Source organism: Poromitra crassiceps, assembly GCF_964638095.1.
Source record: "Poromitra crassiceps genome assembly, chromosome: 14".
Lineage (NCBI taxonomy): Eukaryota > Metazoa > Chordata > Actinopteri > Beryciformes > Melamphaidae > Poromitra > Poromitra crassiceps.
In genome coordinates this window covers 40,595,020-40,612,626 of record NC_139633.1, presented here as the reverse complement: position 1 = coordinate 40,612,626, position 17,607 = coordinate 40,595,020, and the positions used below count along the sequence as shown (strand labels likewise).

General features: G+C 43.9%; 1 protein-coding gene across 1 annotated transcript in view; it reads right to left on the bottom strand.

Moving 5' to 3' along the window:
- Window positions 1-17,607, bottom strand: part of LOC310788875 (mitogen-activated protein kinase kinase kinase kinase 3-like) — an 80,453-nt gene that overhangs the window by 15,404 nt on the left and 47,442 nt on the right. Inside the window, exons 17-22 of the mRNA XM_083650453.1 lie at window positions 13,819-13,893; window positions 8,823-8,874; window positions 7,935-8,165; window positions 7,138-7,267; window positions 2,620-2,726; window positions 278-319 (exon numbers count right to left, since the gene is read on the bottom strand). Of these exons, the coding sequence (XP_083506579.1) occupies window positions 278-319; window positions 2,620-2,726; window positions 7,138-7,267; window positions 7,935-8,165; window positions 8,823-8,874; window positions 13,819-13,893 (637 nt within the window). The remainder of the gene's footprint in view (window positions 1-277; window positions 320-2,619; window positions 2,727-7,137; window positions 7,268-7,934; window positions 8,166-8,822; window positions 8,875-13,818; window positions 13,894-17,607) is intronic.

Sequence of the window (17,607 nt, the reverse complement as noted above, 5' to 3'; positions counted from 1 at the left end):
GAGAAAGAGAGATAGAGAGAAAGAGAGAGAGAGATAGAGAAAAAGAGAGAGATAGAGAGAAAGAGAGAGAGAAAGAGAGAGATAGAGAAAAAGAGAGAGAGAGATAGAGAGAAAGAGAGAGAGAGAGAAAGAAAGAGAGAGAAAGAGAGAGAGAGAGTGTATTGAGAGAGTGTGTTGTTGTATTATTGTTAATATGTATGTTTGCTCTGGCCTGATCCTGTGTGAATCAGGCTTTATACAGTAGTTGAGTAAAACCGTTAGTAAGACCGTTACTTACATGGACTTTGGGTGTGGGTGGGAGGCCATTACTGATGGGCTTCTGAGCGGAAGAAAAGCACAGAGATACAAAGACACACGGTACAGCAAGTCAGCACATGATCATACATCCTCATTATTCACGCTCGTATCATTTACATGGCTATACAAAAATACATACATGCTCAAGTCAGTGGAATTACAACAAAGAAGGAATGATTTGAATTTGAGAGGTCAGCACTATGGAAACTATTATTGACAATATTGCTAAAAAATAAATGGAAAGATCCAGAGATGTAGTACCGGCTAAAGCCTCGACATGTAAAGCTGTGTGACTCCACATGTGATTTACAACAGGAACATGTCGGTTCTTTGTGACTTTTTCCAACCTCTCATAGCAGAGGAGATTTAAGCACATCAGCGCAAAGTGACACCTGACCTAAGATAGATGTCCGGCTACCTGAGGAGTGTGACACTGATATTGTGACTATTGATGGTGGCATTTTTTCCCCAACAAGCTTCCGATTTGAAACACAGTAAGGGCCTGTGTCCACCTAGCGTCTTTTACCGACTGTTAAACGCTGGGAGTGCGCTGGGGAACGCTGATCCCAGCGCACAATATACAAGGAAGCAGTCTGCAAGTAACGTTAGTTCAGCTTGATAGCTGACAGCTAGCAAGCTAATAACACAGGTAGGCTACGCTATTAAAAGCAGTAAGCACAACACTCACCAGAAATATTAAGTGTCTAGCCGATCTGCTCCCACAATTGAGCCGTTCTGTCTCTGTTGCGATAGTTTTTCCATATGATTAGTTACCAGAAAAGGAGCAGCCGACACCAGCGTCTTTCTGAAAAGTTAAAATATTTTCAGCTTGAAGCGCTGGGAGCGCTGGGAGTCGGGCGCACAAAAACGCCGAAAATAGACGCTGGGCGCTGCCCACTTTCTCTACATGTCCGTGTGCGCTCGCATACGCTCTCCCCCCATTGGAAACAACTGAAAAAAGACGCTGGACCTGAGGAAAAGACGCTAGGTGGACGCAGGCCCTAAGAGGACGGGAAAGAAACCGAGGAGCATAATCTGTGAAATCAACTGAAATTAAGCTCAGACTGCATAAGGCGGCGTTCACACACAACGCGCTCATTTGAGCTGCCAGCGTCTTTCGGCAATTCATTCTCTATGTAAGGACGCGCTAATGGCGCTCCTCCTTCAAGGAACGCACCCCTGGCGTCTAAACGCTGGTGGCGTCTAGTTTCTTTGGCGGAGCGCTCTGGGCGTTTTTAAGCTGAAAAAAGTTGAACATTGGAGGAAAAGCGCGCTGCTCGTCTTTTCAACTCATCCTACCTTTTCTCCTCCCAGAGCGATCTTCCACCTCCGCTGCTGCCAGAATTGGCAATAATCTGGCATTCATGTTGACAGTGAACAACATCACACAGACAAAACCGGCTGGCTACCTACCGTTTGTGTGGGGAAACAAAACGAAGTGCAAAAAACCTGCTCCGTGCGCTGTTTTGTGCACAATGGAAGCGCTCTCGACATGATTTCCATAGCGTTCTGACTGAAAGAAGGCTGTGTGTCCACTTAGATTTGAGCTTCTTTTTCTCAGCTCCAGCGCTCTCTCCTCGTTAGACAGCGGGTCTCCCTCAGAGCGAAGCGCTTTCAATAATGCATTGTAATGTATTATTATGATTATGATTATTATATGTATGTAACAGCGCTTTCAAAAGCTGACGAATGTTCAACTTCTCAGAAAAGCGCTGGGTGACTGAACCGCTTTTTCCAGCTGGGCGATGCAGAAATAGGTGGGCTAATCATTGAATTGAGGTTACTGTAACAGCGATCATAAAGGCAGTATGCATTATACCACACATGTGTTGTAAATATCTGGTAAGCCTTGCTTGTTCTACAACACTGTATTGTTAGTAACGTTACTGCTAACGTTACGTTAACCAGGTGGTTAGTGCGGCTGGTAAGCTAGCAGCAGGCGTCATCATCCGGTTCTCCTCACAAAAAGTGCGCCTCCAGGTATCACTTTGTCCACGCCAGGAAGACGCTGACAGGGCGCGATGTCGAGACTCGACACACGTGATCTCTTTTCAGTTTTCTACACGCTTTTAATTTGAGAGGCAGATGCTTTTCAAACTGTAGCGCTGTAGAGCAAAGCATGTCACATCCCCTCACGTGAGGGAAACCTACGACCACAATGTCTTTCCTATACATTCTGACTGGGACGATTTCTACTTAATTAAGTTAAAGTGAAATTAAACTACTCCTCGTTTTGCGTGTGACCCTGCAACCCCCTCGAGAACCCCTGGGGGTCCCCGGACCCCACTTTGAGAACCATCACTCGAAGTTCAGTGTGCTTACCGGAATGTCCTTTCTGTCTTTCCGTATGGGGACACTAGGGGGCATGGTGGACTGTCTCTCTGCAGGACTGTCCCGCTCTCCGTTGTGTGGAGAGTTCAGCCCGTTACCTACGACAACAGAGACACAACTTAGTGTGTGTGTGTGTGTGTGTGTGTGTGTGTGTGTCCGGCAAAGTGAGTGTGAGGACAGAAAGGAAAGATAGAAAGTGTGTAAGATAAGAGAAAGTGTGTGAGAAATTAGGTGTGGAAATGACAAAGAGGGACAGCGAGAGAGTGAGAATGCACATACAGTGTGTGTGTGTGTGTGTGTGTGTGTGTGTGTGTGTGTACGTGCGTGCGTGTGTGTGTGTGTGTGGTCTGTCTTTCGGGGACACATTTCAGACTCAACACCAGGTAATAGAGCTCAAGAGTCATGTGACGTCATTGCCCCGGACGTAAGTTCACTATTCATTTTCTCCATAGACATTTGGATAAATCCTTATAGAACGAGTAACCAAGCCAACCCGTGACCGACTGAATCGTGAGTGACCATAAAACATTCGGTTTAAGCAAGAACAAAAAAAACCGAATATCGAATTTTCAAATTTTTCGACAAACTGATCTCAAGTCGATACATTAGGTTGAAAGCAGTGTGACTCATAATGGTTCATGGTTCATGGTTTCAGTCACTCAGTGGTGGTTTAAGTAGGCGGGGAGCCAGCCCCGCTCCTCAGCATGTTTTCTGCTACCTTTTTTCCCCACTATGATTTCCTCTCATGTTATTCACCTCGCCCACTTTTTCTCTCTTCCGCGTTACACGCAATTGTATTTGTTCTTCTGGTTCAGCGCTGGTTGGCGGCCAATATCAAAACAAAACGTCACTATGATAATGAATGAAGTTTGGCAACATTCAGAATTAAGCTGCACTGCGGCCAATTTCAGTTACATGTTCATAGCGTTACTGCTGCGAGGAGCCGATGGCTGTACCCGGTCGGCATTTAACGTTAGTTACAAAAGCACGTCGACAGTGTTTTCTCACTGCCAGAAGCCTACAGTGGGGTTTGACAGATAGCTAGTCCGACCGATTTCCAAATAGGCGTTATTCTGATAAACTGGTCACATACAGTATGTTACGTTCTCACCCGAAAAATATTAAAACTTTATTAAAACAGTTTTTTTTTTTTTTGCTTGAAAACAGCTTTTTGGCAAGTCTAAAAATGACTGCGGTAGGCGTAATCTACTTCTACTTTCCGTAAAACCGGAAAGACGATTACAAAATGACGTCATGCAGAAGCATCCTTGTACGGGCAAAGAATAAGGTGAATACCTTGGGCCATCTCAAGGTATTATAAGATAATAAGATAACAGGAAATCATAGTGAAAAAACAGTAGCAGAAAACATCCTGAGGAGTGGGCAGGGCTCGCTCCCGGCCTAGAGCCCTTTACTCAGCAAGCTATCACCTCCATTTGTTGTAGCCTAGCCAGAGCCGTGTAGATAGAAGAGTCACAACATCTCCATTCACTCCAATGGACCAGTTTTTTACTCTCAAGAGTTCCAGGAAGTAAGGTCCTGGATTAAGCAGCACTCTCGAGTTGCACCAAAATGGAGTTTGTGTGTGTTTTTTTTTTCTTGAATCAAATTGTACATTATCAGCTTTATTTTAGCATGCTAAAGTAGCGCAAGACCCATTCCTAGCTGTTCATTGGCTAATGAGTCTCGCATTTTGGTCCTCCGCTGACGCCACTCTCTCTCTAGAGCAGCGTTTCTCAACTGGTGGGTCGCGACCCAAAGGTGGGTCGCGGGGCCGTTTTGATTGGGTCGCGGACATTGGCCAATTTTTTTTTTTTTTTTTTCATATTTCATTTGAGTTAAATTCAGATTATTGAAACTGGATTAGCCTGACCAGTTTTACTTGTTTAACAAGCTGAAGCATATGCTCTGCCTGTAATTCAAGAGAAGTCTGCCTTTTCATTTCAAATTTAATTTTAGTTCAATTCAGATGATTGAAACTGGATTAGGACCCAGTTTAATTAAAAGTTATGACCAGTTTAACTAAAAAGCATATAGCCTGCCTGTGATTCCTTTTTATTTCATATGAGTTAAATTCAGACTACTGAAACTGGATTAGCATGACCAGGTTAACTTGTTTTATTATTATTATTATTATTATTATTATTATTATTATTAACTTGTTTAAAAACATATAGGCATGTAATTCAAGATAAGTCTGCCTTTTATTTCATATTTCATAGAGTTCAAATAAGACTTTCTGAGCATGACCAGTTTGACTTGTTTAAATTTAAAAACATATAGGCCTGTAATTCAAGTCTGCCTTATTTCAATTGGTTTTTAGCCCTAGTTGCACTTCTGTTGCACTTTTTTGTTCATTTGAGGTTCATAACAGTGCATGAAGGCATTGTGTATTAAATTAATGCGCTATTTTTTGTGCAATAAATTTGAGTGGTTTAAAAAAAAATCTGAAATTTGGGTCGCGACTTCATGACAAGGAAAATAGTGGGTCCTGAGGCTACACCAGTTGAGAACCACTGCTCTAGAGGACACTAAGCCTAGCCAGAGGGAAAACAGCCATAAATGCAGGCCACCAATCACAGACGACCATACAGGAAGCCCCACCAATCAAATATGTTGTTGTTATACCATAGGATGCTGGGTAGTAGTGTAGGCAGATCACCTTGTTTAATGTTTAAAAATAGAAAAAAAGGATATCATCTTAGAGATGTGTGGCTTTACATGAAGAAATAGCATAATTTCATTACTGGATCACACGCGGTAAGTCGACATCGGGTGGTTACGACATTATGGCAAATAATCAAAATCTCAATGGCCAGTATGCATGGGAAATACTCTTCTGGGGCGATGACGTCACAAAAGTTTTGTTTTGTTAGTTTGTTTAGTTTCTCGTGTTTTGTACCTGTGGATTTGTTTATTTGTGTCAATGTTCTTAAATGTGCTATACAAATAAACTTGACTTGACTTGACTTGACTTAAAAAAAAAAGAGAACCATAAAAAACTTAAATGACAAAAAAAAGAATGGGTTAATGTTAAGATTAGGGTTAGGTAGGGTAAGAGGTGTGTGTGTAATCAGGAGAGTGAATGAGTGGACAGCATCGATACAGTCAATAACAGAATAGGTTACAGGTAGTCCAGGTTACAGGTAGTCCAGGTTACAGGTAGTCCACTCACACCGACACAACGCTTTAAATGAGCACAGACAAGAGCAGACAGAGGAGAGCGTAACACTAATACTGTAGTGCCTTCCATTTGGACTGGGAGCTGGGGATTTCACAGTTCAAAGGTCAGGAACGCCCCATGTGACGTCACCTGCCCTCAGATTCTCTCCGCCAAACTCGGGGGAGGCTCACCAGCTGCGACCTCAAAATCCAAGATGGCAGCTGCGCGCTTCAACAGTAGAAGGTTGTAGTAAAAACTGTTTATTAGCACTGCTTTGTGTCTCATTAAATAAGTCGTACACACAGCACTGTCTAACTTCTATGTGTGGACATGTTGCTACAGAGTTTGTATGCGCGAAATACCATGAAATGCGTTGTTTATCAACCGTTATTGCGAAAAATGGCTAGCCTGGCTAGAGCTACTGTAACCCCGGCTGGTTTACCGACTGTTTAAATGGAACGCAATGAACTCGGGTGTGACGTCACTCAACTGCGATATTCCTAGTTCCCAATACAAATGGACGGCACTATTAACTACCAGACAAACGACTGGGAGCACAGAGGGAAGGAGGGAGCAGGCTAGCAGGAAGAATACAGAGGATCAAAGATAGTCAGAGTTGGGAGTAGCCCAGCCAAAAGTGAGTTGGCTGGTAAAACACACTTTAGTATTGACCAGCTGCTCCTGTGGCCACTGGACAAAAGAAAAAGGTTTCCTGCTATGAATGGAGGAACACCACACATTCAGCTTCAGGAGAGACCACAGAACATTTCACTCAGATCAAAACTTGCAAAACATATATTTTTTAATCCTCTATTATTATTATTTTACGTTTTGGTGTGAGTGAAATGTTCTATGGTCTCTCCTGTTTCTAAATATAGCTGAATCGTTTGGTTTGACTAAGTAAAACTATTTTTTATAAGCATTTTATGAAATGTCTATGGGAAAATAAATGGCGGATGAAATCTCTTGGTGCGCATGCCTAACCCGGAGGTGGGCGTGACTCTGCCTCTATAAAGGCACTGAATTGGGGGGGGGGGGGGGGGGGGGGGGGCACTACATCTGATGCTGTTCTTGATACTTTGAGCAGCGAGGACGATGTTTTCTCCTCTTCCTTCTTCCTCCTAAGAAGCAGGGGAGACGAGGCGCTGACTGATGGGATTAGACGACCAAAGAAAGACAAACAGTCATACTGGAGCAGGAGCTGATGGACAACTAGCATTACCAACTCAGTGAAACAAATAAACCAATCAGACTCTACAACGACTGACTGATGGGGGGGGGGGGGGAGACCAGACAACCAATCGGAGGAGACGACAGGGTCTGGGGGGGGGGTGGGGGGGGCTTACTCTCTTCCTGCTCTTTCTCCTGCTCCTCCTCCACCTCCTTCAGCACCTCCCATGCCTCGGACAGCTCCTCCTCTGTGTGAGGCGTGTGGAGCCACTCCCAGAAATGCCTAAAGCTCCCGTCATCGCCCGGGTCATCGCCCGGGGCGGAGAGGTCGGCGTCGGCGCCCCGCGTGCTCTCTAGGGGTGGGACAAGATATCGAAATATCGATGTGATACTGCCTCTTGTGATCCATTATCTATAGACGGTTTACACGGAATTGCGTTGCTAAGGAACAGCTTGGTACCCGGCTTATGTCTGGTCAGTTACTGTACCAGCAAACGCTGCAACAAGAAGTAAAGCTGGGGATCATTTAGAATGTTTATGCCGTCGAGTTGAAACCGTCTAAACACTGGCGCCTTATTGCGATACCATATCTTGACATTTATTCTGAAATGTGTAGTTTTTGTATTAATTTCTGTTTGTTTTGTTTCTTAGTTTTGCGTAAACTTAATTTGCACAGATTGAAAAGATGTTTAGTGAGCCGTGGGCAAGTTGCAGTCAGTGTGCGTTCAAGAGGCACTATGCAGTCTGCACTTTGTTGTACATTGTTTCACGTCAATTCTGTCAATAAATACATAATTCCTGCTTCATGCCTTTTAGGGGGATTTTTTTCAATCTTCAGTTACACAGACATCGCGATGTATCGCAGATGACATTTCTTGCCATGCATCGATCATCGTGGAATCGCTGTATCGTGATGCCATCGTTATCGAAGGCCAAGCATCATGATAGTATCGTTATCGTGAGTTACTCTCAGACTCCCATGCGGCGCGCTCTCGTTACCTAGGCTGCTGCGGCGGTGGGGGGGGAGCCTGGGGGGCGGGGGCCGCGGGGGGACGTTGGAGGCGGGCTTGGCCGGGCTGGCCGTCTCTGGGACTGGGCAGCGCTTGATGGTCCCTCCCCCGTCGTCCTCGCTGTGTGATTGGCTGTCGTCTTGTTTTTGTTGCTGTTGCTTTTGTGGTTGCTGAGGTGGACAGATGGATTTGGGCTGGAAGAAAATACAGGTGAGGATGAGGGGGGAAAAAAAATCAATTTTAAAATTCAATACCTGGAAGTATTTTGCAATGAAGACATTCTTAAAGGGCTGTAAATAACGATTACTTTCATTGTGGATTAATCTAACAATTATTTTCCAGATGAATAGATTAGTCGTTTGGTTATATATAAAATGTCAGAAAATGGGGGAAACGTCGATCAGTGTTTGCCAAAGCCCAAGATGACGTCCTCAAATGTCTTGTTTTGTCCACAACCCAAAGATATTCAGTTTGACGTCATAGATGAGTCAAGAAACCAGAAAATACTCACATTTAAGAAGCTTTTCAAGGGAATTTAGGAAATTATTTTCCTTCAAAAATTACTCAAACCGATGAATAGATTGTCAAAATAATTGGCGGTTCATTTAATAGTTGACAACTAATTGATTAATTGTTGTAGCTTTACAATCTGATAACCAAATCTATAAAGAAATTAAGAGTGGAGCCATTGTTTTCTAGCAGCTTCTCCTCACATTTTCAATAAAGTTAAGAGTAAAAGCGAATTCAACCCAAACCCTGCTTACAACGGCAGTCTAAACTGAACCTTTGAATTGATCTTCAATTGACAAAACAGAAACTGTGAGCGGCGGGACGCCATTGGTTGTTCCTACCTTGGGAGGAAGTGGGGGCGGGACTTTTGGCCTCATGATGGTGCTCGATTTGCTGGAGGGTGAGAACAGGGAGGAGTTGAGGCTTTGATTGAAAGGACAATCGTAGCCCTCGTTATGAAACAGACCGACAATTCAAACAGACAATAAGCAAGCAAGCGCTATACAGAAAACAAGATGTCATCGCTGAGGCTGTGGTTTCCCTTGTCATTTCCAGGCAGCTTTTCTAAAGATCATCAGGAACCAGTTTTATGAGACCACACTTGGTCGGTCTGAAAATGCCAAATATATTGCTCGTCTCTTTAAGTTGCTCCTTGGTGGATCACATCCACCTATAGAGAATACTACACAAATACTAGACAAATAATACAAATAAAGTTGACTCGACATCCAGACGAGGAAGAATTACGAGCATCACACTGTGCGTGCTTCATCACTTCCATACTCTGTCTTTGAAGATCCAATAGTGATGTGCGTAAAATCTTATTTGTCAATGAAGATGTTGTGGAGTGATGGGATGATCAAAGATGCATTGAAACCACAAGAGGAACCTGCGCCTCGCCAGAGATGAGAGAACTGTCCCAAAGGGTTACATAAAAAGTGATGACTGGCACACTACTGACGGGTCGTTAATAAAACAAAGGCTTACATAAAAAGTGATGACTGGCACACTACTGACGGGTCGTTAATACAACAACAGGGAGAGCGATGTGTAAAGTCTCTGAGAATGGCAGTGCTGATATTTGGATCGGGGTTAGTATAGCCAGGATTGCAAAAAAGAGATACCAGAAATATGTTGGATATACTGATGTAAATTCCAATCCCAACATTAGAAGATGTTATCATGCAAAAGTTAAGAAAACATATTTTCAGTGCATGACTTATACATGCCATTTGCTTTTCTAACATGAATCATCTTATAAATGAGATGCTTAGAGATTAAGACACAACACAATAATCCGCTCAGTTATGGACCAGTTATAGTCAAATTGCATTGTCTACTTATCTTAACAATTTCAAATGATAGGGTTAGGACCTGTCGAACCAAACTTAACTATACAAACTGATCATATTTGACTGTCTGTCTTTGCCTGTGCGTGTGTCTCTCTCCCTCACTCTCACACCACATCTACACGCTGATGTATACACACACCCACACATTCACCTAAGCATGCACGCACACACACTTCTATTTAATTTTTTTATTATTTTGTTTTATTATTATGCTGCTTATTTCACATTTTGCTTTTGTGCTTGTTTTTGTTGTGGCTTACATGACTTTTGTATGTGTTTCTGCCTATTGAGGTGAGATTCTACTATAAATAACTTAGGCAACTTCAACTCATTCAGAATGCTGCTGCTAGAGTTCTAACGAAGACTAAGAAAGCTGATCATATCACTCCAGTTCTTAAGGCTTTACACTGGTTGCCAGTGTGTCATAGAATAGATTTTAAATACTGTTATTAGTCTATAAATCACTTAATGGCCTAGGCCCAAAATACATAGCTGAATTGCTCCCACGCGACGAACCGTCTAGAACTCTTAGGTCAACAGGGTCCAGCTTATTAACTGTCCCTAGGATCAAATCAAATCATGGGAAGGCTGCATTTACCCACTATGCTTCTGCTAGCTGGAACAAATTGCCTGAAGACCTCAGATCTGCCCCAACCTTACTTACTTTTAAAAATAGACTAAAGACTTTTATGTTTACCGTCGCTTTTAACTGCTGACAGCTACTATGCAAACCCAATGAGTCCTCTATAAGTTTTTAGCTCTTCTGCAACTGCTGCGCCTGTTGCTTAATGCACTTTTTATACTCTTTTTTCAATGTTTTGTTGTGATGCTTTTAAATGTCCATTTTATTCTCTTCTTTTATTCTTTTATTTTCCTGTCAACCATTTTATGTGAAGCACTTTGAATTGCCTCTGTGTATGAAATGTGCTATACAAATAAACTTGACTTGACTTGACTTGTCGTGCACAATTTGCCCGTCTTTTGTTATTTTTCTTCTGCTTTTATCGTGCAAATAAATAGATCTAAAAATGTTGAGTCTTCTCAGTCTTCTATAATAATCAATAGTGATTCTGAAGTTTGATCCTAGATCAGCGCTTTCATTCTGAGAGGCTTCATCCAGCGTGACTTTATCCAGACAGTTGTTGATGACCGACAGACAAAGGACCAATCAGAGCACACTAATCCAAAAGGATATAAGCTGGGAGACAATGAATTATGAAGAGAAATGTAGGAACACCAATACGAATGAATTATGAATCACAATGAATCCACACCACGCTAACTGACAATGGACAACTGGCTTAGCTGAGAAAAGTCGCATCAATAAAGATGTAAACAAGTAATGCGCAAAACATGCTTGTGTGTCACCCTCAACTTGGAGCCTTGGAGTCGGCAGCTAGACCTATACTCAACATCAGCTTGTATACTCCAACATCAGCTTGTATACTCCAACATCAGCTTGTATACTCCAACATCAGCTTGTATACTCCAACATCAGCTTGACGAGGAGGTTGCAGGGGAGTCCCCAGCAAAATGAGTCACTTGTGTGATTTCACTCAGATTTCAATGACTAGAAGTTAGTCCAAAGAGAGAATGTGCATATACTTGGTAATAGCTCACTCTGTCCTGTTATCTTTGTCATATTATACTTGGGGTGTGTTGGCGTCAGCTGCGTTGAGTCACATTTTCGGGGAGCTGCACGGCGCAGGCTTTGACACTGTAGCATGTTTTCTGTTGAAGGGTCTGGGACTTCTGGTTGAAGATGGTGGAGGGGTGAAGTGCGCCACCTACAGGTGAGCATTTAAGAACTTCCTGCTCACTTTCCAGTGGTCAAGAGCTAGCTACAGCCCCCACTACACTAGTGAGGGAACTGTCCACGTCATTACCAGGCTGTTTAGCATCATCGTTAGCTAAAAACAAACTATGGGTAGATCTATTTTTGCATTTCCTCTTGCCCAAGAGGGTGAAATCAAAAGCTGTGAAGTAGCGTTAAGCCTCCACTGATTCCATTTTTACTTCCTGGAATTAAACTGTGTGATACTGATAATACAGTGTTCGCCATAAAAACATAGTGACTCAGCGTTCTATTAGGAAGGACTGGGAACCAGCCTGAGTGCTTTGGCTCAAAGCCAATCTACATGATTATGATGTTATTATTGGTTGCAGGCGATGTGGGAAATTAAGATTATCTTGTTGTGTTCTGGATAAAAAGGTCAGCTAAAATGTCTGAAATATAAGCTACTGAGACGGGGCGTGATGCCAAATGTACAGTTTCATAGAGGCAAAGAGAAGAAGGCAGTGTGTGTGTGTGTGTGTGTGTGTGTGTGTGTGTGTGTGTGTGTACAGACGCTCTCACACACACACACACACACACACACACACACACACACACGCTCGCTCACAAAGAAATGAGACATCAAAGTCAGGAAGAACGGTTATCTAAGTTATCTTAAGTTATCTTAAGTTATCTTAAGTTATCTTAAGTTATCTTAAGTTATCTGAGCACTGAACTCAGACGCCACTTTTCATGCAACAAGAACGAGCTAAATCCAATAGAGATCAAGTAGACCACAATTTGATATGAAAATGCACCTTTTTAATACTAACTTTTTAACTCCAACCCCTGCCTATATCAGGTTACTCCACTGTGTCTGTCCTTCTGCCTGTATCAGGTTACTCCACTGTCTCTGTCCTTCTGCCTGTATCAGGTTACTCCACTGTCTCTGTATCAGGTTACTCCACTGTCTCTGTATCAGGTTACTCCACTGTCTCTGTATCAGGTTACTCCACTGTCTCTGTATCAGGTTACTCCACTGTCTCTGTCCTTCTGTCTGTATCAGGTTACTCCACTGTCTCTGTATCAGGTTACTCCACTGTCTCTGTATCAGGTTACTCCACTGTCTCTGTATCAGGTTACTCCACTGTCTCTGTCCTTCTGTCTGTATCAGGTTACTCCACTGTCTCTGTATCAGGTTACTCCACTGTCTCTGTATCAGGTTACTCCACTGTCTCTGTCGTTCTCATCTTTGCTATCTCTTTCTACAGTTTCACCATTTGAAAATAAAATGTAGAAATAAATACAGGATCAAGAAAGTGTCCCGTATAGCAGCTGTGTCAGTATTTGGAGGGTTAGGGTTACTGTTAGTGGCTGTTACACTTCACACAAGGCAGTAGTACACACAGCATGGAGAACACACAGGCTGTAAGCAAGCAAACACACACACACACACACACACAGCATGGAGAACACACACAGGCTGTAAGCACATACACACACACACAGGTGGCGTACTATGTGGCGTGCGGGGGCGGTGTGCTGCATAGAGATGCGTGGATGAAACTGTGACAATACGGAGGCCTGGAGGGGCCATGGAGGCCTGGAGGGGCCATGGAGGCCTGGAGGGGCCATGGGGAGAAAAATCATTTCTGTCTTCCATCTGGTTCTAACGAGCCCTAGTTTGGGTTTAATCGTGCACACGAGAGACATGGCTGTTGCAGGTTAAGTGGCTAAATATGTTGACACATTTGCAGGATGTGTATATATATATCTATATAACAGGATATGTCTGTTCAGGGTAAGCCGACAATGGCTATTAATATGAGCATACCAATCTAAAAGGTACCTTAGGTTACCTTCAGTTGAATTTTGATCTAAACTGCACACTTGAATGAAATCGAGGGTATGAATTGTATCTCGTGCTAATTGTAACGGGTGGACTAAAATGTGTGCACGTTGCAGTAAACCATGGACTCGTATCACTTTTTCTCTCCCAATGGCCACTCCGGGCCTCCGTATGGCAAAGACAGGAAGTCCTCGTCCTTTCCTCGTCCTCGCCGAGAGGAGAGGAGAGGAGAGAGGGAAGGGGGAGAGAGGAAGAGAGAACGAGAGATGGGAAGGCTGGCAGGGAGGGGGGGAGAGAGGGAGGGAGAGAGGGAGGGAGGGAGGGGGGGAGGCTTCTAGCTCTAAGACTAGGAGAGAACTTACTGAGTGTGAGTTTCATCATCAGCACCATCATCATCATCATCATCATCATCATCCCCTAAGTGTGCCACATGGCCCCTGGGGGAGGAGGGGAGACAGCAAGGGGGGAGGAAAGGAGGAAAGGAAGGAAGGAGACAAGTAAAGGATTAAAGTGTGGGGAGCGAAGGAGGGAAGGGAGAAAGGAAGTGAGGGAAGGAGATAGGAGATGACAATGGGAAGGGAGGAGGGAGGAAGGGGGAGGGAAAGGTGGAGAGCTGAGTGAAGCTTGGTCCACAAACCACCTCTAACCCGGGGCCTCTAACACATGTGAGCAGATCTGGGAGGACTGGACAGATCAGATCTGGGAGGACTGGACAGATCAGATCTGGGAGGACTGGGCGGATCAGATCTGGGAGGACTGGACAGATTCAAACTAAACAACTGAACCCTGCATTCACACTGTGAGCAACTCCACTAACAAGCCAGGGCAATCTCCACGGCTGAAAAATGAGGACAATATACAGTATGCAGTATACCGTATGCAGTAGGGATGTTCATCAATTATCGAAAATCGATTATTGATCGTTAAGGAATTGAATCGATCATGTGGAATTTTTATCGATTATTGTTATTATTTTTTTTATTTTTTTTTGCGGACTAGGTTTGGGTGGAATTCGTTCCTCCTCGCCCCACTCCATTGCACAGCCGACTAACGTGAGGTGGAGCTTCATATAGTCTCTAGTTTTCTGACTGGGCACGGGCCTTTGTGCCAACAAAACTGTTTTAAACATGGGGAATTCACACCGGCATGTGCCGGGGACAGCAGTGTTGGAGAGGAGACACATTGAAATAAAGAGTTCATTGAGGAGAACACGTTACGTTGTCTTTTGTATTTTCTGCCATAGGCATTCATTTTGTAAAAAAAAAAAAAAAAAAAAAGTATACAGTATACAGTATGCAGTATACAGTATGCAGTATGCAGTATACAGTATGCAGTATGCCGGCTGTGTCACTTGCTCTGCATGTCTCAATGGCAGACAAGTGTCTGGGTTGCATAGTGTAGATAGCAGACGCTGGGCCCTATCTTTGTACAGGCGATATCCCCTATTTGCGCTTGCGCACCCGTTTGCATGAATGCGCGTGCCTTAAGGCAGGGAAGATAGCGGTAAATTGTAAATGGACTGCATTTATATCGCGCTTTTATCCAAAGCGCTTTACAATGTGCCTACGTTCACCCATTCACACACCGAAGGCGGCCAGCTACCACGCAGGGTGCTGGCACAGCCATCGGGAGCAATTTGGGGTTCAGTGTCTTGCCCAAGGACACTTCGACATGCGGACTGGAGGAGCCGGGGATCAAACCACCAACCTTCTGATTAGTGGACGACCCGTTCTACCTCCTGAGCCACAGCCGCCAGTCCGCCTTGCACATTTGTCCAGGTGTTATGCAGAGTTTTGCACCCCCGCCCGGCAGCAGCTAAAGGCATCCCCACCTCACGGGAGCATATTGTAATGATTTATACAGAAATGTAACTGTTTAAAAGTTATATAATTGTCTGGGTAGACGTGACCTCCCTGTTTTTTAAGTTAAAATAGCCCCGAAATATGTTGGGGATGTCATTCTCGGCGGGGATGCGGAAACGTTCACGGCACGTGCGGCAGGCGCAAATTAGAGGTGTGCCAAATCATCTGCGCCCCCAAAATGCCAACGCAAACGGGATTTGGGCGGTCTTAAGCACTAGAATTATTCAGAGGCGTGGCCAGGCAATGCCTGGGCGTTACATCAATAAAAATCTATCGGATTCCCGTCTCGCAATCGCTCTTTGCGCGAGGCATGCAATATGCTGTAATTCTCTCCATGCGTTATAGAGTGGACTCACTCGTGCCGAGGACAGAGAGAGCTTATTGACAGATCGTCTGTGGTTGTTATGGGATTGGTGAAGGTGAATAGCTTATGTATATTGTCCAACCAGTTTTCTCAATTGATTTCCCTCTTTGCGATGTGATAAAAGTTTCTCAGTGAGTTATAGTTGATTGCCTCACTGAATTATCTGCTAATACCCAATTTTATCAGCAGAATTTGATGTCCTGGAATGGCAAGGCTGTGCGTAATGACATATCCAAAAGGATATTTTACTCTGCGCTGCGCTGCACAGAGATTATGGTGCGCTCAAGTGCAGCGGGGTATTTAACGCGTAAGAGGTGCTTTTAAAAGCTCTTAGCGCAAAGTAATTGCGTGCTGCTGACAATAGGATAATGCCATCCATCCCCACATTTTAGCGCTGAAACGCCTGCTTTGGCATGTGGCACGCCTATGTCCAGTACTATTCTAACAGGCATGCGCTTGTGCATTGCTCACGGCGTTAAACGAGCGCAAGCGCTAAATTACCGCTGTTGCGAAGATAGGGCCCGCTATATCAGAGCAATGCGAGTGTTTACGGTGGCATGGGAAGCCGTGCCTATGTGTTTTATAGACTGTGTTTTAGGTGTGGGAATCTCTAGGAACCTCCCGACTCGATTTGATTTTGATTCAGAGGGCTACGATTCGATTGTAAAACGATTATAGATGCATCGATAAAACGATTATAGATACATGTTTTTTTTTCAATACATTTTATATTTCCCCCCCCCCTACTGTGTGACTGCTTTTAAAATAAAGTGAATTTACATTGTATTGTAATGATCCATAATTAAAATAAACAGATGAATTTACTTCCATTATCTTTCATTAACAAAGCAAATGGAAGAGATGTGTCAACTGGAAGGTTACATTTGCCAACATATTTCCCAGCATTGCAAAGAACCAACAGGAAAATAAACACAAGTGTCCCAGTTGTGTCTGTAGCAGCATCCCTGTAATAAATTAACGTCACTTCAGCTTCTGAATCACTTCTTCTACATGTTGTAACAGCTCCGCCACATTTACACCAGTCACTCATCACTCTTGTTTGGAGTCCATGAGACGCTAGCTGCCACTGCCAGTGTTCAGTGATGAAGTGCACAGTAACAATGGATGTTAAGTTAAGTTAAGTTAAAGTCACTGTGTTGGTAAAAAACCGGCGAGATGGGACGTTGTACCTCGGCTCCAAAGTGCGCAACATAGCACAGAGTCCCTGGTTCTCAACGACTGAGAAAAGTCGCGATGGATTTTGTGATTGGTTTCGCCCTTTCTGAGTTGGGTGGATGCTTTGATAGCATTGCTTGCTCGATCGTTGGCTGGTTGGGAGCAACTACAGCCGGTGTCTGATTTCATGCTCTGCCATCTTCACACACGTTTGTTTTTCTTTCGGGTGCGCCACAGCGTAAACTGTCCGGGCGCTGCCTCGCGCTCGCAGTTTAGTTCCACCTTTTCGTTCCGTCAACATCACGTTACAACCGACGTAAAAAAAACAACGATTATTGACATTTGTGAATCGATTCATAATCGGCCACGTCCGCATCTCGATCTAAGAATCGATCCCCCCCCTTCCCCCCACCCCTACCGTGTTTACGTTTCGATGTTACAGCTAGCGGGCAAACATCTTACATAATGGGCCTTTAAACCTGCATTCTTTTTCATGGCCAGCAGGGTTCCACTCCACTGGCTGCAAACAGAAGAAGAAGAAGATTGTATAGAAGTCAATGGGAAAATGACCCTAATTCTCACTCGACTTATGACCTCAGTAAACACTTTCCTAATGAGTTGATGGTCTCAATCTCTAGTTTCGAGTCTTCTTCAACACAGCATGATGTTCATTTAGTAAAGTATGCTCCCATTGGTTTAGACTATGCTGTGGGGCGTGACTGACAGGTCGCCTGTCCAGTGATCGTGCA